The sequence below is a fragment of the Zingiber officinale genome, chromosome 7A (assembly GCF_018446385.1).
Source record: "Zingiber officinale cultivar Zhangliang chromosome 7A, Zo_v1.1, whole genome shotgun sequence".
Lineage (NCBI taxonomy): Eukaryota > Viridiplantae > Streptophyta > Magnoliopsida > Zingiberales > Zingiberaceae > Zingiber > Zingiber officinale.
In genome coordinates this window covers 109,298,232-109,322,191 of record NC_055998.1, presented here as the reverse complement: position 1 = coordinate 109,322,191, position 23,960 = coordinate 109,298,232, and the positions used below count along the sequence as shown (strand labels likewise).

Here is a 23,960-nt window from a genome sequence, read left to right as displayed (position 1 = left end):
ATACATATCAAAAACTTTTTCTAAGAGTCAATTTGTCAAAAAAATCCAATGAAAGTCTCATACATTTCATTATATCTTATGCTCAACCTTGAGCATGCATCTATCACAATGAAGATTTTCAATCTTCCATTATCTTCAATGCTCAATCTAGAGCATTCATCACAATGAAGGTTCCCAACTTTCAATTGTCTCCTCATCCTTAAAAAAATAAATCATTCCTTTAACAAAGACCTTCCCCTCAAAGCAATCTCCAACTTCACCAATAATGATTTAGATTTCCTAAACCTTTAGAAAATTCCAAAATTGATGTCTTGAGGTTAATGATTTAACCTTGAATCTAAATCTCCTCCTTAACTCCAAATTAGTCCATTTTAACCATTCCTTTCTTATTTTCATCAAGAAAATGATCTTTAAATACTTATCATGACATTTCCTAGGGTTAGGAATAGATAAATTGATTAAATGTGGCTTAATGGATTGAAATTAGATCATTTTAGCCAAAAACAACATATCCAATCGATTAGTTTCAACTACTAATCAATTCTAGCCAGTGTTAATTGATTGACATTTGCTACTAATTGATTACGCCACATCTCAATCGATTGGGCATAGTGCTAAATCGATTGGAGTTTTTGATATCTGAATTCAAATTTAGATCCAATTTCATAAACCCATAAATAATTCTATGACTATTGAAAAATCATGAAAGTTTACGTAGATATTGTTAGATCGTGAGCACGTGAGAGGGGGGAGGTGAATCACGTGATTTTAAAAATATTTCTTTTCTTTTGAAAATTAAGTGCACAGTAGAAGTATCAAAAAAGAAAGCGAAATAGAAAACAAAGGCAAATGCTAACACAAGTTCAATTTACTTAGTTCGGAGCCTTCGACAATTCCTACTCCAAGCCTTACACTCGTGCTTTCGTTGGACAATCCACTAATAGTTCGAATATTACAGAATTGAAGTGCATGTGATGTATAAGAACTATAAAGAAAAGTTACCGACAATAAAGAAAATTAGTAGAACTTGATTGCAAGTTGTCGGAGAAGAGTTACAGTGTCGTAGGAGCCTTTTCAGAGCAACACGCAAGAACAAGAGTCTGAGTAATTGGTGCTTTGAAGTTGCTAGTCGAACCCTCTTTTTATAGCCCCATCTGGGCACTTGGATCCATCCCCGGGCGCCTGGAGTGTGATGGCATGGTATACTCTCGTTGAAACTTCATCCGAGAAGTTTATCCATGTCTAGGCGCTTGGACCACCTTCAGGCGCCTGAACTGTTGATGTGGGTCGGCAAACCAATGCATGACAATGCAGCTCGAAAATGAACTTTTCCTGGTCCGGGCTCTTGGAGCAACTTTGGGCGCTCGGACCATCCAGGTGCTTACAGTGTGGCCCGGGTGCTCCTTCAAAGTCCCTGACCCAGGCGCCTGGAGTACCTCCGGGCGCTCGGATGTCTAGGCGCTTGGACAAGCTCCAGGCGCCCAAAGCCCTATTTTCTAGCCCTCTTTCTTTTTCAAACACCTGCACTACAGAGTTAGAAAGACAAGCAATAATATTTAAAGTAAAGTGAATTTCATAGCCTCCAGACTGTCCAATCCTGACTTTGAATTTCTCTAAAACTCTAGATCGGACTGACAGCTACTGTTCCCTCAAACGGGAGCGCATTCTCATTGGATCTCTCCTCTAGTTGCTTACCTCCACTTACCAATTGCAAACTTCCTTGCTGTCAGGTCCCTTGACCCATCAGGACTTCGACCCGATCTCAACCAGAACTAATAGTTCCGTCGCTATGTTCACGATTTAGGGCAGAACCCTCTTCTCCTCGTGATTTAGGGCAGAACACTCTTCTCCTCTTCTTCTCCTCTGTGCTCCCTCGCTCATCTCCTTCTCCTCTCTGTAGACCGCAGCGCATCTCCGCATACCGCAGCCCTTTCATCTCCTCTCCGCAGCGGCTCCTTCCAAGTTATGTCTCGGTAAGTTCTGTCTCGCCTCCTTCCCTCACAGCGGCTCGCCTCCTTCCCTCGAGGCGAGTGATTAAAGTTTTTAGTTTTTTTTTTTGCTAGCTTTTGATTTATGGCCAATGTTTTCTTTCTTTTTTGGTATTCTATTTGATGTGCTCAAATATGCTGATCTCCGTGAGCTTCTTGTTTTTTTTTAACCTTTTTGAGAAAGAAAGATTGATAAAACATAAATATTTTATGAAACACTTTATATAGGTGTTTTTCTGAGTACAAAGACTGGAAACTTCTTTTCTCAATAGTGGATACTGGAACACTTTATCATTCCCTCTTTAACCTTTCACATGTCACTGTAGCTTCCCAAACTTAAAATTTTTTGTCATGATCTCAGTAGTGTGAGGTTTTTAAGAGGATTATATTAAACCCTTTTTAATTTTTTGTCAACTTCAATTCTGACAGTTGCATCATGAAAGTTGGTAGTCACTGTGGTTGCATTGTGTCTTCGTCATCTTAGTTGAGTGTATTTTCAAATTTATATGCTTTCTAGTTATTAGCTTTATTTTTCTGTTTTATTTAATAGGTTAGACAAAATGGTATCACTGCTTTAGTTCTAGGGTTTGTTAGTCATAGTTATCTGCATGGTTTGAAGTTTCAATTCTGAGCTAGGAATCAAGTCCCCGACTGAAAGGAAACTGGTTCAGTGCAGTGTGGGTCAAGACCAAAATAAGAATACCTTTGCTGCTCCCTCTTAACTGCCAAACCCTAACATCATAAAAGGAAGGAGGAAGAGAAACATGACTGGATTTTTGATACAGATGAGAGACTATGAGATATAAAACCTTGGTTATGTTTCATGGTTTTATTCTACATAGGGTATTTCCTCTTGGGTATTATTTTGGAGGTCTTACCTATATGATGTAATGCTTCTATGGGAAAAATACACAAAACATCTTTTAATTTTCACGTAGAGTAATATATTCAATATGTGGATTGCATTTACAGATTGATGATACCATCCTGTAGACTATTTCAATGAGAGAGTTGAGTGATGTGATGATAGACATTTAGTTGAGTATGGCAGTGATGTTTTATTAGATAACTTTCTTGTAAAGAGGAGCAACTAAGGTTTCAAATCTCATTGCGAGGTAGAGTTACAGTGGTCAGAATGAAACAGGTTCCTATTGTTTTAATTTGTGCTTTCAAATGTCGTTGGTTGTCCGACAAGGAGCAGAAGGGGAATAAAGAAGACGAGTAAGGGGAAGAGGCAAAAGAGTATGACAAAGGTATTTATAATGATGGAGGTACTGTTGGCGATTGATTGAGTCATGATGAGGGCACAAAACACATGAAGGATGAGCTTGCAACAATTGGCTACAAAGTGACGAGCTCATGATGAATTTATAATGAGCTCGCGACTCGCTTGTAGAAAAGGATGAGCTAGTAGATGAACTCACGGATGACATACAAACTCATGGATGAATTTGCAGGAACAAATGAATTTGCAGAACTCACCAACCATGGACGAAGTCATCTATGAAGGATGAGCTTGTATACAAACTCCTGGACGAACTAGTTGATGGAGGATGAACTCATGGATGGTGGATGAACTTGCAGACAAAGAATGAGTTTGTGGACGAACTTGTGAATGAAGAATAAGTTTGCATACTGGTGATTTCAGACCTTGCTTGAAGGTCGGTGGGTAGAATGAAAAGTTTTCAGTGCTGACTGGCCTGGAACAAAATTTGGAACACCTGAAGTGGCACTTGTGAAATTTTTAACAAAATTTATATTGTGATGCCGAGTATAGAAATTTGAAGTTTGTGTAAATGTTATTTTGTGTATCGGATATAAAAGTTTGATGTATCTACTGCTTTTGTTCATATTTGATATATTATGTGATAGATGTAAACTTTCTTGAACATACACAAATTTGGTGGGTTGTTTAATTTGGCATACGGTGTGGTTGTTAATAATTTTTTGTTTAATATGGAACAATTATATTTGCCCACACACTGGATATGTAGTGTTGCTCAACATGGCATAAACATTTTGTTCAAGTTTATCTCAAGAGCTTATGCTAATCAGTAATAGTGTTTGATTGAAGATGATAAGAGTTGTCTATATTTCAATCTGACCACAAATGTACTGGCAGTCGATTTTCAAAGTCTGTTTGTCCTGGCCAATTTTATAAAGTACAAAGAGACAGATTGTTCTCACTTAGGAAATCTTAAATGACATACTGAATTTCTGACTGTATATCACTATCACCGACAGGAAACCCATTAAGAGTAGATTCCAATAATCTGCCTCATGGAGAGCGCAAGATCCATGATGTTGAGGAGAAAGTAGCTGATCTTCATTGCAGTGACAAACATGCTGAGGATGCTGATGCCATCTTTGAAAATAAGCCACAACAAGAGTCTAGCTCTTCAAAAGAATTAAATAATGAACTGGAGGCAGCAGTTTCTTGTAAATTTTATCTTGAGTAAGTTTTTTGTTTTTTTATATATATTTTTTGTTCTCTATACTCCAAAACCTTGTTCCTGCTGCCTGCAAGGTCTTTGTTTGCATGTTTCTTCTATGAATCCTTTTTTTTCTGTCCTTTTTAAGTTGAGCAAGTCTTTTTAAAACTAATAGAAAAGAATTAATATATTTGTATTTTGAATTTTTAATTTATCCCAGCTTATTATTTTTTGGTGCAGAAATGGTGCACTTGATTCTTTTTCTGACGTTCATCCTTTGATCAATATGAAGTTGTTGCAAATGCGGAACTCATTCAAGAAAACTCATGGAGATCCAACTTACAACGGTAAACTATCCATGATATAGTTAAACAAGACTTGTTCCTTTATGTTATACAACTGTATGCCATTGAAAACATTTTCACCTATTGATATAGGGAATTCATGTCCCCAGTGCATCAAACAAGGCTTGCCTTGTTCCTCCACTGGTACACACTGTTCGCTGGATGGAACAAAAATTGACCAAATTTCTAAAGCTAAGAATATGGGTCTCTTGGAACTTTCCCCTGAGGATGAAGTGGAGGGAGAAATAGTTTACATTCAATCTAAGCTGCTTGATAATGCCATGTCAATCAAGCATAAATATGGTGAAGAATGTTTTTTTTAAGAACTGCATTATGGTGGTTAAAATAATGTTGCATGTTCATTTATTTTAGATTCACATTCTTGATTTTCTTTTGTACTATGCAGATGATTTATTGTCGAGGATAGTTAAGAACCTTCCTCATGAGCTAAATGAATCAACTAAACAGAAATGGGACTTAATCCTTGTTAATCAGTTTTTTCATGAAGTTAAAGAGGCAAAGAAGCGAGGGAGAAAAGAGAAGAAGAACAAAGAAGCTCAGGCTGTATATGCTGCTGCTGCTGAAGCAGCAGCTGTTTCATCAAGAAACTCATTAAGGAAAGACAACAATGATGAGATTATAGCAGCTGCTCAAGAAGTGAAGTTTTAACTTTATTATTAATTAGTTCTCATGCATAGAACTTGTTTCTTAATCTCCTTATTTCCTTATTTATAGATTCCTGCAAACTTAAACGCTGCAACTGGGAGAGCTGGTTTGCCATTGGTACCTAGGCCAAAGGAGGTTCTTAGGTCAGCTGTTTTAAAATTGACGTCAGATAAGCAGTCTATGGCTTTTCAGATGCCTGAATTCTTGAAAGACAATGTATTGTCTTGTGAAATATGCATGCGAACTGAGACAATGTTAAATCGCATCTTTGTCTGTTCAACCTGCAAGGTAGGTTGCATCTCTACCTTTGGTACTTTAAAATATCATTTCACTAAGACTACTACATATTGCAGGTTGCTGTTCATTTAGACTGCTATCAAAGGCTTTCTGAAATTCCAGTTGGTCCATGGGAGTGTGAGCGCTGTGAGGAAATGTCACTGTCATCTACTAGCCCCCAGAATGTATCTGATGCTAATGATAGAAATGCTATGGTTCAGTGTTGCTTATGTGGTACTCTGCATGGTGCTATGAGAAAGTCAGCAGATGGACAGTGGGTTCATGCCTTCTGTGCAGAGGTAATTACTTATCCTTTTGTTGAATTTCCCTCAAAGTTAGCATATTTAGAATTAAATCTGGATTTTCTTATACATGGATTTTATCTTATAATTTGGATTTTCCTATATGGGATACCAAGTCTAGGATAATAATTAAAGGTAATTTTCTTGTTTTTAGGAATTTGTTACTATGTTCAGCCATGTAAATCATATATATATTAGGATGCATTATTCTCCAATTGAAGCAATAAGAAATAAGATCATTCTTCCTAAGAAATCTCCATGGTATTAGAGCTCGGTTAGCCTCCATTCCTAGCCATCTTCCATGGTCAAGTATGGCATGACAACCGAAAAATCCAACTATACCTCCGAATTATCTTCTCATTCCCATTAAATATCTACTGTCCCAAATTCTGGAAATTTTGGAAACTCTGAAAATCTCTCCTCATCACCAACCATAAACTCAATGGATAAAACTTTATCCAGTGGTCTCAAATTGACAGGATGCTTATTGCGGCAGAGACAAAGAAGATTATTTAATACGGGAGATTTCAATTCTGAAGGATGATCCAGATTACAAGAAGTGGAAGGCCGAAGATCATCTGATAATGTCATGACTCATAAATTTCATGAATATTGATATCGGTGAGAATTTTTTTTTTTTCTACAGACTGCACAAGAAATTTGGAAACCCATGCGAGAGACTTATCCTAGTTCTGAGAATACATCAAAGCTGTTTACAGTTGAGTCAATCCTTCATGATTTACAATAGGGAGACCTCATGGTGATGCAATATTTCAATACACTCTGTCACTGGAATTGACTAGGCATGTGTGAGACTCACGGATGGAAATGCCCAAGACAATGCTCTGTATTGCAAAATAGTGGAGTAGAAGAGGACATATAAGTTCCTACTGGGATTAAACAAGAATTTAGATGAAGTTAGAGATTGAGTGATGGGAACTAAGCTTATTCGGAGCCTTCGAGAAACATTTATTTGAAGTCTGTCGTGAGGAAAGTAGGAAAAAGGTCATAATGAGCAGTCAACATCCATCTCCAACATTGGAAGGATTTGCACTTTCTGCCCGTGGTTCCGATCCTCTAAATCATCAAGATACTCGTCAACAAAGGCAAGACCGTGGTGTGATCACTGCGCTAAACATGGTCACACCAAGGACATGTTAGAAGATACACACTAAACCAGCTGGGTGGAAATCATCAAAGTCAAATTTTGACAGAGATAGTCATTCCAACTCAACCAATGCAATTGAGGAACTGCCGGCCACCACTGAGTCAAGTCCATTCACCATGGAACTACCTGAAGTGCTCCAAAAGGTTCTAAATATCACACTTTCTCAGCATACTACCCCTAACCCATCCACCAGCACGCATGCATAAGCAGGTAACTCACATTCTGCATTCTCAGTGTGGGCTAAACATTCAAAATATTGGATTATTGACTCAGGGGTATCAGACCATATGATGGGGGATAAGTCCCTATTTTATGATTATCAATCCTATCACACCAATCTTCCTGTGCACATTGTCGATGGTTCTCAGTCCAAGGTGGCGGGATAAGATCTATTCAACTCTCACTCGAAATTACTCTCAAATCTGTGCTTCATGTCCCTAAACTTGAGTGCAACTTAATGTCCAATAAGTTGACTTTTGATCACAACTGTTCTACTAAATTTCTTTCAAATATGCGTGTTTTTCTGGAATTGGGTTCGAAGAAGAGGATTGGTAGTGGTGAGATGTGCTATGGACTTTATCTCTTCAAGACATCTCAATTTAGGGAAGTCTTAGTGGTGAGTATTGATGTTTCTAAGAGTAAGTTTGTTTGTTATTCTAGTCCTAAGTTTGCCTTTAATTCAAGTACCAATAAAGATAATACAGATAGTGAAGTCATGGCACTATCGGTTAGGCCATCCAAACTTTATGTATCTTGAAAGGTTCTTCCCTCACTCATTAATAGAAGTTCAAAATTATTTAAATGTGAGATCTATCAACTTGTTAAACACACATTCTATCTATCTAATTGTGCCCTATTGTTCATTAAAATCATTCACATTGATTCACAGTGATATCTAGGGACCTTCTCAAATAAAAAATAGTAACGGGGCTCAGTGGTTTGTGACATTTGTGGATGATCATACAAGACTCACTTGGGTTTTCCTTATGAAAGAAAAGTCAAAGGTTGATAGAATATTCAAAGCATTCAATTCCACGGTCCAAACACAATTCAATATCAAAATCCAAATTTTGAAATCTAACAATGCTAGGGAGTATTTCAATTCAATTCTAGGTGAATATTTGTCTAGACGGGAATTGCCCAAGTTCATGTGTCAGTACACCCTAACAAAATGGAGTGGTTGAGTGAAAAATCGTCATTTGTTGGAAGAAACTCGATCTCTTATGTTTTCTATTGGAGAAAAAACAAACTTAGGAAGAGATTGAGAATTTAGCGCATCTCACACCTGTCCAAGAAGATGAACCGAATTCAATTACGGTGGAAATTAGCACAAGAGGTGAGAATGAACTAGAAGAAAACGGATCAGAGGAGATTCAAGTCGAAGATGATTTGGAACTACCTATTGCCTTAAGGAAAGGTACTTGAACTTGTATTCAACATCGGATCATGAACTTATATCATATGCTGGTCTTTCTCAATCCTATCGAGCATTTATTTTAAGGTTGGATAATGTTCAAATTCTAACAAATATTAAAGCGGCTCTAAGTCACCTGCGTTGGAAACAAGCTATTCAAGAGGAGATTATGACTTTGGAGAAAAACGGAACATGGATAATTACTAAACACCCACCAGGAAAGAAAAATGTGAGTTGTAAATTGACTCTTTACCCTGAAATATAAGGCAGATGAGAGCATTGACAGACTCTAAGCCCGATTGGTAGCAAGAGACTTTACTCAATCCTATAGTGTTGATTACCATGGGACCTTTGCTCCTGTTGCGAAGCTCAACACCCTTCAAATACTTCTCTCATTAGCAGCAAACTTGGACTGACCCCTTTGTCAATTTGATTTAAAGAATGTTTTTTATTTTTTTAATGAGATCTTGAAGAGGAAGTCTACATGGAGATTTGTTCAGGTCTACAAATAAGCAACTTCAACAACAAGGTGTGCAAGTTATTAAAGTCTCTCCATGGACTTAAACAATCTCTACGTGTGTGGTTTGGCAGGTTCTTACCGTCAATAAAAAGAACATGGATTTGTTCATACTCTCTTTGTGAAGAGCTATCCTGTGAATAAATTAGCCATCGTCATTGTCTATGTAGATGACATCATTTCATTCGGAAGGGATATTGATGATTAAATGATCCTTGGCAGAACAATTTGAAGTAAAAGACCTTGGTCCTCTACAGTTCACTTTGGGTATGGAAGTGGCTCGATCAAAAAGGAGAATATTTATCTCAGCCAAAATAAACCTTGGATTTACTCAAAGAGACTGGTACGCTAGGATGTAAACCTGTAAGCACTCCTATGGAACCCTTAAAGAAGTTAGGGCGTGAAGAGGAAGGAGTTCCAATAGACAAAGGAATATATCAATGCCAAGTAGGAAGACTCATTTATCTCTCCCATACTTGACTAGATATTGGTTTTGCAATGAGTGTCGTAACTCGTAAGTTAGTTTATGAACTGTCTAATGGAGGATGGAGGAGCACATAGAAATTGTGTACTGAATTCGAAGGTATCTAAAAATGACTCCTAGAAAAGGGTTTCTATTTAAGAAGAATGAATGTAGAGATATAGTTCTATACTCCAACGCAGATGGGGCAGGAAGCCAATTAGATAGGGTATTACTCATCATTTTGGGTAACCTTATAATATGGAGAAGTAAGAAATAGTCTGTGGCTTCTTGAAGCTGAGGTTGAACTAAGAGCTTTAGCCATAGTAATTTGTGAGGAATATGAATGAGGCGAGTTATGATGGAGTTGGGATGAGTATGAGAATACGGTGAACCTGAAGTATATAATCAAGTCACTATTAGCATTGCAAATGATCCAGTTCATCATGAGAGAACAAAACATATAGAGATTGATCAAAACATTTTATAGCCGAGAAAATTTTGAACTTGGAAGTGCAATTGATCTATACTCCTACACGAGAGCAACTCGCAGACATCTTAACAAAGATGCTGTTAGGATCTAACTTTGAGGAACTATGTAACAAGTTGGGCATGTGCAATATGTACAACCAAAAAGAGGGGGAGTGTTGAATTTCCCTCAAAGTTAGCATATTTAAATTTAAATGTGGATTTTCTTAAATCTGTATTTTCTTATAATCTGGATTTAATACTATAATCTAGATTTTCTTACATGGAATACCTTAAGTTTAGGATGATAATTAATGGTAATTTTCTTGTTTTTAGGAATTGATTACTATGTTCAGCCGTGTAAATATTTGGATGTATTATTCTCCAATTGAAGCAATGAGAAATAAAATTATTCTTCCTCAAAAATCTTCATTTTTATAATAATTAATATTGTATTAGTTCTCTTAATTTTATTTGCATGTCATGTCTAATATAAGGAATTGTATTCTTCAGTGGTTGTTGGAGACAAGTTTTAGGAGAGGACAAGAAAACCCCATTCAAGGATTGGTAATATTTTTGCTATAATTTATATGACAACTTGTTCGATTTATCTTAAATTCATTTTACATCAAACTATTTTTTGCATATGAATCCTATTTAACTTATGATTTTTTTTTTGGTATTCTATTGCACATTGTAAGTAGAATATTTCTTTGACATTTGTTGTTTGCAGGACAATAGTTTCAAAGGGAAGGACACCTGCTCTATATGCCATCTCAATGTTGGTTCATGCCTAAAGGTATGTCCTTTTCTATAGTATAATGGAACATCTTAGAAATTTAAAAGTACAACCATTTGTTGACTATGTATTCTACCTTCCAAATGCAGTGCAGTTATGGAAATTGTAAGTGTCATTTTCATCCTTTCTGTGCTAGTAGTGCTGGGTTTTACATGAATGCCAAGGTTACTGGCAGCAGCATACAACACAAGGCCTATTGTGGCAAACATAGTGTAGAACAGAGAGAGGTAATACAATTCTGCATTGTATTTTGTCCATGTCTTTCTTTAACTTGAATGGATTTGTATTTTTTTCCGCTTTATCTTGCCTCCTAATATGAATGTCATAAAGTATCAATCATTAGAATTATAAGATATGGATCAGGGCCTTATTCTTTTGCGAAAACTTGTATAAAAATAGAGAGGAAAGGAGAGAAGGGAAAGGAAATATAGCCTTTATAAATATCTCTTGTACATTGTATTCACCTTTAAACAGTATCTGCTGTATCTCAATGTGGTTTGGTTCTTTTTTATAGGCAGACAACCGACAGTGTGGAGTTGAGGATCTTAAGAGTTTAAAACAAATAAGGGTGAGTCTCTTCTTTGTCTTCTAGTTGGAGATAAAGAGTTTCTTTTTTTCTTCATTGCTCAAAGATCCCATTTCAATTTTAATTTTCTCTCAAAAGTAAAATACTTTAGTTTCATCTATAACATTAAATATTTTCGTGGATAAATTATTTGCTGTTTGTTATTCTATTCCCAATTTAATTGTTGACAAAATGCAATAGAAGTTGCAAAGTACCATAAATTCAAACTAAAGACATCACTATAGAATAGTGTTATGTTATAAGATACAATACTAGTGCTTTTCTTGGTAGATGCAACCTTGCAGGCATAGTTTTATCGACTTTTATCTCATAAAACATGGTTAAATCTTTATTTGGAGTACCAAGTTCTTTTCTAGAATCTAGTTTGTGCTGATTCATGTGGTAGTTATAAAATAATAACAACACTCGAACCTTTATTTCACTAAGTGGGGTTGCCTATATGGATCATACTCATGTGGTAGTTATAGAAATGTACACTAATTTAGTGTTTCATAGTCATTTTATTTGTCTTTCTTTCTTCTCTCTTGAACATATCTATGGCATTAACTTTGACTTATATTTATTGCTTATTTTGTTTTTATCTAATTCATTGCATGACGACTCAAATACAACATTTATAAGATGACGCCCAATTTAAAAATAGTGGTAAAAAACATACTCGGTGAGTCAAGAGGACAAGCATCACCAAATAAAAATTCTTAGTAGTGGAACGAGGAAGTACAAAAGAAATTAAATGAAAAAAAGAGCAACCTATAAGTTATTCTATACTTGTAGGAATGAAGAAAATTTAAAAAGTATGCAATAGTTAAAAAAGAGGCCAAGAAAGCATAGAGTGAAGTCAAGAGTAAAACTTTTGAATGCTTGCATCGATAATTTAATACAAAAGGAGAAAATAATATCTATAGAATAGTTAAAGCGAGACAACTTACCTAAATAAGAAACATTATAGATGAATTTAATATGGTACTAATGATGGATGAGGAAATAAAGTGGCTGGGTATTTTTATCAAATTTTTAATGAAAGCTTAGGTGACCTACTTATGAAATTTATGTAGATTAGAGTATAACATTTTAAATTTTTAGCAAAGAATTCAAATTTAGAAGTAGAAGTTACATGTGATGAAAAATAGAAAAGTGGCTTGACTTGATGATATTCCAATCCAGGTATGGAAGTTCCTAGGGAAGCATAGTGTTAATGACTTATGGAGTTAAAAACAAAGAAAATGCCAAATCAACGAAGTGCAAGTACTTTAGTTCTCCTATATAAAAACAAAACATACAAAATTATGCAAATTACATAGACATTAAGATAATGACTGTCGCTAGCATAGAAAAAGCATATGATGAGGAAAATTATGTAAAGAATTTTAGAAAAAAGTGTTTGTGTAGCGTATATTGAGACAATTAAAGATATGCATGATGATATAATGACAAGTGTGAAGACTTTAAACAGATTTACCGAAATGTTTCCTATAAAAATATGATTACATTAAGAATCAGTTCTATATTCATATCTTTTTTATAATAGTTATGGATGAACTCATTGGATACATCCAAGGTAAGTTATCATGATGCATGTGGGTAATAGATGATATTCTTTTGGTTGATGAGACTCATGAAAGTGTAAATGCTAAGCTCGAAATTTGAAGGGAGATATTGAAAGTTAAAGATTTTAGACTTAGCAGAGTAAAGATAAAATATATGAAATTTAAGTAGTAGCAGACGTAGTAAAATAATTGCTAAGATAAGAGATTATGAGTTACTTATAATTGAAATTTTTTAATTATCTAGGGTTTTTTTGCAAAAGGATAGAGGGGTTGATAAAGATGGTTGAAATGAAGGGGATCAAGTGTTCTTTGTGATCATAAGGTATCTCTAAAGCTTAAAAGAAGTTTCTATAAAACTGTTGTTGGACCTGCTATATTATATGAAGATGATGTTGGGCTTTGAATTGAATATACGAGCAAAATATGAGAATCATAGCAACGAAGATGTTAAGGTGGATGTGTGAATATGTAAGGATGAATAAGATAAGAAATGCGAACATTATTGAGAAACTTGGAATTGCACCTATGTGGAAAAAGTTTGACAGTCAGGTTTAAGATAATATATCTTTAGACAACTAGAAAACCAAGAGAGAGGACAAATATGCATAATAATCGAGGAGTAGGAGGAGGAGGAGGGGGGATCTAATTAGAAATAATAAAACAGATAAAATTCATTTAAATATAGGTGATAATATATTAGAGGATCGAGCTCAATGATGTAGGACGATTTATATAACCAATTACACGTAGTGGGATAAAGATTTGGTTGTTATTATCTAATTCTTTGCATGGTTCATTTACATTTAAGACTAAACGGTTTTGACTGTTATTTTAACCATCTGAAATTTAATGTTAGTAGTGGATATACTGGTATGTAGTTCATTTTAACTGTCTCTAATTCTTTTTTACCCTATCCATATTCCTTTTAGTTTGATTAATGAGGGTATAAAATAAATGGTATCATTATGTAAGGTCTTGCCTTTGTTGTTACTACTTTGTGGTTTCCAATAAATGAAAGGCTAAACTCATCCTAGCTGATTGATGGTGCAACTAAATTTATTCTCAATATTTGATATTGTTTTATTTAGAACAACTATGCGGATATTTACAAAATGTTAAGTTTGTAATGTGGCTTCTTGTTAGGATGAGATAGAATAAGAGGCTTCTAAGCAGGGAATCTTGTTAGTTTTTATTAACATGTTCATTCTCTTTTTGGTTGCAAATCCTTAGTTATTTGGCATTGACTTGAGGGATTTTTTTTTTGTGCAAGTGGCTATTCTAATTAAGGCTCTTATGACAGGTTGAATTGGAAAAAGTACGTCTACTTTGTGAAAGGATTATAAAGAGAGAAAAGTTAAAGGTACCAATCTCTGTTGATCCTAATTTTGATTTTATTCTTCTCTTGTTTCTTTAAAACATGTTGCTTTTGTTTTTTTTTTAAATTTTTTCAGGTTGTCGCTTTTTTGCAATAGCAGAATGCCTTGCATAGCTTATATGGTTTTTATTTTCAGTTCTCGTTCCCTTTGTTTTTGATTTCACACTAATTCCTCAATAAGACTTAAATTTCTTATCTCATGTTGCCAGATGAAAGAAATCGATCTATCTTCTTCAATTAAAAGATAAAATTACTTCTTTATGTGTAATAATCCAACAAATATTCAATGACATTGTACCTCATGCAGGATGAAACCTATACCTTCTATTACCCTCTAGTTGAAACATAAAATAGATAAATTCCAACTTGTTATATAGAATAGATAAAAGCAACAAAGCCAACTTGTTATATAGAATAGATAAAACTGACAAACAAGGAAAAAGATTGATAAGATGCTTGACAAGAATAATGAAAGTAACAATGACTGAGGGTCTTTGATGGCGCAATCCAATATTTGAATTTGATTTAGTCTTGTGATAGTTTTTTGCTTGTGATATGAACAAAGAGAAACTAGAGAGAGAGACCCGAGTAAAATTTGATATTACTATATTTACAAGAGGATTGTTCTATTTTCTATTTCTATATTTACTTGGAGGATAGGTAGTAAGAGGGAATGAAGAGACAAAAAAATATACGTATATTATCTTTCATCCTCTCTATTCCATTCATCTTGTTTACTAGGATGAAATAAGAAGGAAAGAAATGTTGTCAATTGTTTGTATTTATTTGATGTTTGAACTTCATTTCCCTCCATTTCTTCCTTATTTGGGAGGAAATTAAATAGAAGAATTGGATGGGACTAAATTCCTTCATCTACTGAATTTCCTCTCAATTTGATATTTTTATTTCTTTTCTTTGCCTCTTTCTTTCATCTAAGCAAACACAGGGCTTTAAATGAGTTGAGCAAAGCATCACTTTTATCTTTTTCAAGATTAGTTATTAAAAGTCTTATTGAGCTCAAGTAAGCTTGAGCTTGTAGTGTTGTTATTGCCTGTATAATTTAGTTAAAATATTGACCCAATAAATGCAATTCATATTATATTTTCATCTCTCTCTCTCTCTCTCTCTCTCTCTCTCTCTCTCACACACACACACACACACACACACACACACACACACACACACACACACACTTATATATGTTTTTATATATTTGTGTTAAAAACAAGGGCAGCTACGTAACTCCCATCAATGCGGGTCCCGGGAAAGGTATATTGTATGCAACCTTACTCTGCTCTGCATGAGGCTATTTTTGAGATTGTGTTAAAAACAAGAACTATGATAAATAATCAAGCGTAAGACAAATTAATAAACACATTTATTCATTTCTTGAATAAATGTTAAGGTGGATGTGTGGACATACAAAGATTGACAAAATAAGAAATGAGAGTATTAGAGAGAAAGTCGGAGTTGCATCTATTGAGGACAAACTCCGAGAGACACATTTAAGATGGTATGGACATGTACTTAGACGACCAATAAATGCTCCAGTTAGGCGATGTGAAACTATGATAAACATGCATATCAAACGAGGAAGAGGAAGACCAAAAAAGACTTGGTTAGCAACAATAAAATAAGATAAAATTTATTTAAATATAGATGATAATATAATAGGAGATAGAGCTCAATGACGTAAAAGGATTCATACAGCCGACCCCATCTAGTGGGAAAAGGCTTGGTTGTTGTTGTTGTTGTTGTTATTATTTATTCATTTCTTGAGTTTTGTTCATAGTGGCAAAAGGTAATACGCTCGCTCTAGCGCCTCCACCAATCCGTCCCAAGGCCAACACGGAGAAGATAAATCACGGATGGCTACTAGCCTTTGTAATAGTGACTAGCACATAAAGGAGATATTTACCTTGACTATGCCTAGATTTGAACCCCAGATCTTATGGTGACAATACCTCATGTGCTAGCCACTAGATCATCCCGAGGGGACGCTGAGATCATTTGTGTTTAAGGTTATTTATTTTGTTTAATATTATATCAAATGAACAGAAGAAACAAGCTCTTATCGAGAATACTGAGTATCACAAACATTTTGCTTATTAAGCAAACAACTATAAAGGTTCAAGAAAGAGAGAGAAGTGAGACATATTTCATTGGAAAATATTAGGATTTCAATATCTACAAGATGTAGGAGATTGAGTTTTTTATCATTTTAGTCTGGTTGGAGAGGTAGATGTCAGGAAAGACAGGAAAAGCCAACATTAACTCTTGAAAAGAAATAGAAATTTTGGCAAAGAGATAATAACCTATCTCCATTAAAGTTGTGCAACCAAAAATAAAATGAATATATATATATATATATATATATATATATATATATAGAGAGAGAGAGAGAGAGAGAGAGAGAGAGAGAGAGAGAGCTATTTTATCCTGCAGATGTTGAGCTGCGAGCTTCATCTGTGACTGCATGGTTTCTGTTTTTTTTTTTTTGATATTTTTGTTTAATTTTTTAGCTTATGTCATTTAGAGTTTTGACTTTTAAGATTTAGGGGCTAGGTTATAATATTAAGCACAAAAAAAAGATTCAAACTGAAAAACAATGTTACGTGTGCATGGGGTGTGCGACATAAGGTCCGTAGCATATCAAACCTTTATATATATATATATATATATATATATATATATATATATATATATATATAGGCTTGGGTTTGGTCTAGGGCCTTGATCCTGGTAGGGTGTTTCCTGTTACAGTTTTTGTTGGATGTTGAGGTGTTAGACACTACTAGGGAGTGATCTTGTGAGGTGTGATTGACAGAAAATTGAGAAGGGTACCTTTGTGTCTGTTCTATTTTTCTTTGGATAGAAAGGGTTAAGTTTCTGATGGTAATTGTCATTTGTCTTTACCTCCAGCAAGTGTGGAGGGCTTGTATGGGACTGATGATTTTGATGAAGAAGCAAATGACATTGCAAAAAGAAGTTGATGATGGAGGATGGTTGAAAAGGAGTTAGAAGAAAAATTGACAATGTACACACATGATGGTCTTATAGATTTCACAAGCTAACGTTTGGGTTTCTGTGCCATATGTTGGTGCTAAACATGCTTGGATGAAGGATCTGCAAGTTCTTAGCTGAGGAAGACGCGCAGGCAAAGGTGGAGATAAATTTCCTTGCTTAGGAGCTCATGGGCCTGGTCACAGGGTCACCAATCATGGTTGATGGATATAGCTACAACATCTTATACAACGACATCTTGTGTAATCCTGATAAATCGGGAAGTGGTAGGGAGATTCTTTATATTGACTGGCAACAAGTAGCTTCCTGTTTTGATTGTTGCACAACATGAGCAGTGATGGGTGTTGGCCTGTTTAGGAAAGGAAGGAAGATTGCTGATGAGAAATGGACAGGGAGAGGAGGCGAGGGAGATTTTTGAGAAGTTATCAAGAGAAAGCTGTCATTCAGATGAGATCCAGGGTTGCAAGGGAGGTTCACTTCTCTATCAAACAACCTATACCTCAAATAAGAGACCCAAAGCAAAATTTTAGACTGCCCCTTATAATACCAAGTTGAAAGGACTATATCAATCTAATTGAATTACATTAGAGAAAACTATATATATTATAATAACCTAACATATTGATAGTTCCTTATGGGACAAAAATTTCTACGAACATTCTCAATGAATTAGCAAACTGTAGCAGACAAGAAGAAAGTGTTATGCTGTGCTTATTGAAATTACAATGACAAAATTTTATTGCATATAGGGTAAGAAGTAAAAGTTCAAGATCATTAGTTGGCAGCAAAAGGTGAAACCGTTACATCGGCGACCCCTCCAGGATGACCCCCCACTATTTGGAAGGGAGGTAAATCACGGAGCTTCGTCCAACAATAGTAGTGCATGCGAGGGGTTGAGGCAACCAGTGAGACATTCTGTGTTGGGAATCGACCCCAAGCCTATTGGCAGCAACACCCTTGCATGAACTAACTGTGTCAGCCACAAAGTTCAAGATCATTAGTGGCAAAAGGCAAATATGCTCGCCCCCAACGCCTCCACCAGCCCGTCCCAGGACTAACATAGAGGAGGTAAATCACGGTGACTGAGAAGACAAGTGGCAGGTGGGGTGAGTTTACACAGGTTGCATGGATTTACGTCCCGTCAGCCCCGAGATTCGATCCGAAGATCTCATTTGGCAATCAACTTGCCACTTACCAACTCAGTTAAGCCCGTGGGGGCAAGTTCAAGATCATTAGTGTAATTATGGATGATGGATATATGAAACAAACTTAATTTAGATCTTGCAATTGAATGCTTGTCTCACCTTGCGTTTGGGGTCAATCAACTGAACAATAGAGGTTTCACATGCATGAGCTTATCTGGTAGTGGAAACATAAGATAATATATCTTTATTGAGAAATTTTAACAAACACCCAATGTTTAGTGTAACCAATTCGATCCACAAAAAATTAATGTGCAATAAATGTGCAAAGTAGAAACACAAAAAAGCAATATGGATAATGTAATCATGATCAAACACAAATAGGCAGTATGCAATCAGCGTCTTGCCTCACACATGTAAATGTATGTACAGTAGACTAATTGTATATTTAGTAAAGGGTGTGTTTGAGTATCTCTTTATGTGACACTTGGCAAAATTTGAGATCAATGCATGGTTACCATTATCTGCTCCTCCAGATTGAACAACTAGATCTCAAGCGTCTGGGAATTTGTGTCCTAATTGCCCAAACTCCCATTTTGATCTCCCCCATCTAGCCTAGTGTGCTTCATGTCTCCTCAGCTTCCTGTGCCTATTTGACTCCTTGCTCCACCACTACCTCTTCTCTCCGTCCACAAGAACGGGATCTCTACTCCCCCATCTGCTTCCCTGTACGATCTATCCCACAATGTTGCCTCTTGCAGCCCTAGGAAGCACAACACTTGACGTGTGACTTCCTGCCTATGAGTCTCCCAGAAGCCTCTTGCTCCTTTATCTGCACTAACTGCCCATGACTTCACCCTGTGCTACTCCCTTTCCCTTCTCAGCGGCCTCTTCCCCTATCTGTAATTTTAATATCAATCACAAACCTCCTCCCCTTCCTGCCCTCTGTTAATCCCAGCTTTATTGACTCTACTGTCTTCATTTGAAATGCCTACATATGCTACATCAACCTCCCTAAGACTAGACACCTCCCACTGCTCACACCTGTGGCAGTTGCTTCTCTTCAGGGTCCTTACCTCCCTGCATTCACCTTAGAAATTCCTAATTCTGACTCACTGCCTCTTGTACTCCACCATTTGCCGTGCTTCGATCTGTAAAACAAAGATGCATTGTATAACTGCATTGAGGTAATGCAAATACTTATGATACTACATTGGGGTCACAAATAATTATAATACTGCATTGATGTATGAACATATATCTTAATATATTGTCCGAGTCATTGAGATATAAGCAATTGTGAGCATGATCTTCAAATTGTGATTTGTATTTGAGGGTTTTAGGATCCAAACGAAACAATCTAGATCCAAGTAGGATATCAATTGAAATAAAATTTTATGATCCTGTGATCCGATCCTATGTCTACTTATGATTCCTACATAGATCTTGGTCCCATCAACTTGATTATAATATATTTACATTTTAGCATTGATATTTACAGAAGCAAATAATTTGTTTGCTTGAGAAAATTTTGTAATATAAGATCCTTGTTGACTCCTAAGTAGAATTCTTTATAATTAATATTGTTGTTATCATCTATATTATAATTATGATTCGTCTTATAGAGGTTTGTACTTGCTATATAAAAATGAAAAATTAATCGAATTTTTTTATATATTTACTATATGAAAAATGTCTTTATGCTCATAATATTAGAATCATAATATTTAGAATATTCATATCAACTTTAATATTGAAAATCAATAGATATACTAATTTATATATAGCAAATGTATTTCTATAAAGTAGTCTTGCTAAATTGTTGTGTTTTACGATCCTATGGTTCGATTCTATGCTCATCAGTGTCGCAATAAGTCAATTAGAAAGCATGACAAGAATCAAGATAACTCGTGCTTCTTATGAAATCCTGTATGCGAGACTAAACTTAAGACGACAATGAAATCAAAACCTATCCAACCACCAAGTCTGATTCATCTATAGATAACCTCACAGACTTATCCACAACATCCCTGCTTGTTTTCTTCTAGAATCATTCTTTGTTTTGTAGATCCCTATCTGTATCAGAAGATCACTTACACATCCTTGTATCCCACACGTCCACCACTAGGTGGCTCCTACAAACAGCTGCACATAGCTTACTGCAAATATGCAAGACGATATATCACATTGACTTTGGTTTCCATCCAACCACAATATTGTTCAGTCATCACACTTATTTATGGATTAGACAATTGCAGAGTACAAGGATATAACCCATTGCTGATCTCAATATCTTCCAACATTTAACATCATTTGGGCATTAGCTCCATAACAATCAAAGCCTTCACCTAACTAATGATCACACCCATGGATGAGGTCAATCAGTACATTTGACTGCTACAACACCAAGGACACATTGACCATAGGTGAGAACGATCATATATAAGTTCCAACTACCATTTCGTATGATGACTTGGCACTGCATAAGTAAAGGGTTATTTACCTACCTTGATGGGTTGGCTTGTTGCTCAATACATCTGATTTGATGTCTAAAGATTCAAACTACATGAACCATACGTTTGAACCTTCAATCAATCAATTGCTGAACTTCCTTGCATTAAAAATACAAATCTATCACTACCTCTCAATTAAAATTATACTAAAACAATGTTCTATAAATATTAACTAGTTATACAGCTTTCACCAGTATTTTATGTTAGTATATGGCAACAAAATGAATAGAGCATGTTGACATGGAAAACATGTCAACAATTTGGTGCGATGATATTGATTGTATGCATAGGATAATTTTTAATATATCAGTCTTCACTTCGTAGGCCTTGCATGTGCTCCCACATCACAAATGCATTACGTAATGGGTTGGCTACATACTACCTATTTAGACCTTCTGAAACCTTGTTTAGACTCTGGAATGGCATTTATATTTTTGACCACCTCAATAACCTCACTTAGGGGGCGTTTGGTTAAATGATGGGAATGACTATGGATATGGGTTTGATAATAGAGTGGAATGAGAATAGGAATGGAAATGAAACCCATCAAGTTATATGAGTTTGGTTGATTCCCATAAATCTAGTAATCATTCCCAAAATGTCATTCCCAAACTCACAATCCAAACACTATCTTTTACTATCATTCCCAAACCCATCAACCAAACACCCCCTTAATTCTTTCTAAAGCACAATTCATCAAACTATAATTCTTGAAAGTAACTCATTTGGATATCTTTGAACATGTCAAAAACATTGCATCTTATTTTATAGGTTTCAAAGCCCTTTTCCCTCACTTTCTTATCTTTCTTGACATTTACCTGCATGACATTATCCATTCATCTTAACTCTAATGATTTACCAGAGAAAAATATTTCTAATTTGGGCTTTTATATCTTTGCATGGATCATCTTGGGACCTTAAATTTGTGTTTGCATCGCCATTAGAAGATATGATGTTATTGCAATTTTAGTCTCTGGTTTAAGGCATTTATTCAAAAATTTCATCTGATATTTTTTGCTAACGTCTTTTTATGAATGATTAACCCAAAGGCCCAACATTATATGTATATTCAGAGTTGTTTTTTTTAAAAAATTTTGCCACCAAGTTTTTTCTTTGCAGTTATTTCAATGATTGCATAATTCATTAACTGGTTTACTTCTGAGTAAATGGCTCATTAACTAGTCCAATTTTGACAGAAAGACTTGGTTCTTTGTTCACATGATATACTTGCTTCGAAAAAGGATTCTACTACATACTCGGCACTTGCAACCAGTTCCTTCTTGCATCCTGGCGCCAGTTCAGAATCAGCTACTACATCTATAAATAATAGGTCACACAGTGGAATGGTACTGAGATCAGATGAAGTTACAGTGGACAGTACCTTTTCTAATAAACGTAAAATTAGATTTTCTTTGAGTAATAAGGATGTGGACAGACATACTGATGATAGTTCCACGTCACAATCATCAATCAAACGAAAATTAGCAGAGCGGGATTCTCTTGCTGGTAAACAACTTCCACGGAGATCAGCATCAATGGCTTTCCGGATATCTGTAGATGATGGAAACAGGAAAATTAAGGAAAAAAAGGTATGATCTGCTTTCAATTAATTATTACTGTTGTACTTTTGTTAACTTGTTCAATCCCATTTTGTTATGTTGCAGGAGGCCATTCAGGATCTTGCGTTATCGTCAGATCAAACATCAATGCAAAATCAACGGCCTTCCAAGGGGTATTTTTATGTCCCTGTTGGTTCTCTTTCCAAAGAAAGGGCACTGAAGAAGGATATGGATCCTCATGAGCCAAGAGAACCTGGTGGATAAGTTCAAGGATGAATTATTCAAGTGCTCTTTTCCATTCTTGGTGGCTTTGGGTCCCTGTGGACAAATTTAAAGGTGAATACCAGGCAATCGATTTGCTGATGATACAGAAACAGCAAACTGATGAAAGAGGTTCCACCAGTGTTAAATGCCCTGAGATTTATAAGAGGACACTGGTGAAAACAGGGTTTGCCATGCATTCATACAACACCGATGCAGCCCGGAGAAGAAAGTATTGATGTCAACTTCGTTTATATATCAAAGGAAAGTATTATAAAAGTGGAAGAGCTGAGTATCCTTTGATGTATGATCTTAGTTGTCCATGTTAACTGCCAGTGTTGAGCTTGATTACTCACTTCATTGGCTACATGGAAGCTTTCATGGGTAATAGAGATCCCATAGGTTACAGGTTTTGTAAACTTTTGTACATTCTTGGCCTTTAAATTCCCAGCCCTTGTCTGAAAGGACAAGCCCCTTTTTTGGTGATGGTGGTAGTAGGCATGCCTTGAGACATATTTTGCTGGAAATGAAAATTTAACAGTCAAATCCCACATTTAGCATTCAATTAGTCTAGAAAAGAATGTACTATGTAGTGAGAATTAGTCAATAGGTAGATTAGTAGGTAGGAGCAGAATCAGCATTTGGTTGTTGTAATAGGCAATTATGGTTGTAATGATACATAAATCGTAGTCTAAAAAACTACAAGTTGTTTCCATATGTTTTCTTGTGTGTTTCATTTTGGACGTCTTTTATTTTTCATCTTGGTGCGTTGGATGACAGGACTGTTAGCAAAATAATGTGTTCTTATGCATGGATGTACAGAAATTGCTCATCAATGAGTTTGATATTTAATGTGGTCTGAATTCGTTATATTCACATTTGTGAGCCGTACACGCTACTGCTCATGAGCTGTGTATTTCCTTTAAATTACCGGTTCCAAAACCGTACAGCACTTCAGCACACAATGATTAGAATTATTTTGATTGTGAAATCAATTTATATTAATTGTAAATTTTATTTCAGCTGTCTTTGCATATTGTATTTGACAATTATCTGATTCAGTGGCCTTTTAAAAAAAAATTCATGAAATTTGTCATTTGGTGAAATCTAGTTTTTATC

The 23,960-nt window shown here is 35.5% G+C and overlaps 1 protein-coding gene across 1 annotated transcript; it reads left to right on the top strand.

Annotated features, from left to right (window-relative positions):
• The first annotated feature begins 4,231 nt into the window (after positions 1-4,231).
• LOC122001979 (protein Jade-3-like) lies at positions 4,232-23,556 on the top strand. The gene is made up of 13 exons (XM_042556980.1): positions 4,232-4,443; positions 4,661-4,767; positions 4,858-5,067; positions 5,171-5,421; positions 5,500-5,718; positions 5,784-6,005; positions 10,549-10,602; positions 10,769-10,834; positions 10,924-11,061; positions 11,349-11,402; positions 14,268-14,327; positions 22,218-22,610; positions 22,686-23,556. Exons 2-13 carry the CDS (start codon positions 4,707-4,709, stop codon positions 22,842-22,844), a joined length of 1,887 nt encoding a protein of 628 aa, XP_042412914.1. The 5' UTR covers positions 4,232-4,443; positions 4,661-4,706; the 3' UTR covers positions 22,845-23,556.
• Positions 23,557-23,960: the final 404 nt, after the last annotated feature.

Coding starts and splice junctions, on each gene's coding strand:
- LOC122001979 (XM_042556980.1), top strand. CDS start 4,707: ATGAAGTTGTTGCAAATGCGGAACTCATTCAAGAAAACTCATGGAGAT. Junction 4,768..4,857: donor TGGAGATCCAACTTACAACG/GTAAACTATCCA, acceptor CTATTGATATAG/GGAATTCATGTCCCCAGTGC. Junction 5,068..5,170: donor GTCAATCAAGCATAAATATG/GTGAAGAATGTT, acceptor TGTACTATGCAG/ATGATTTATTGTCGAGGATA.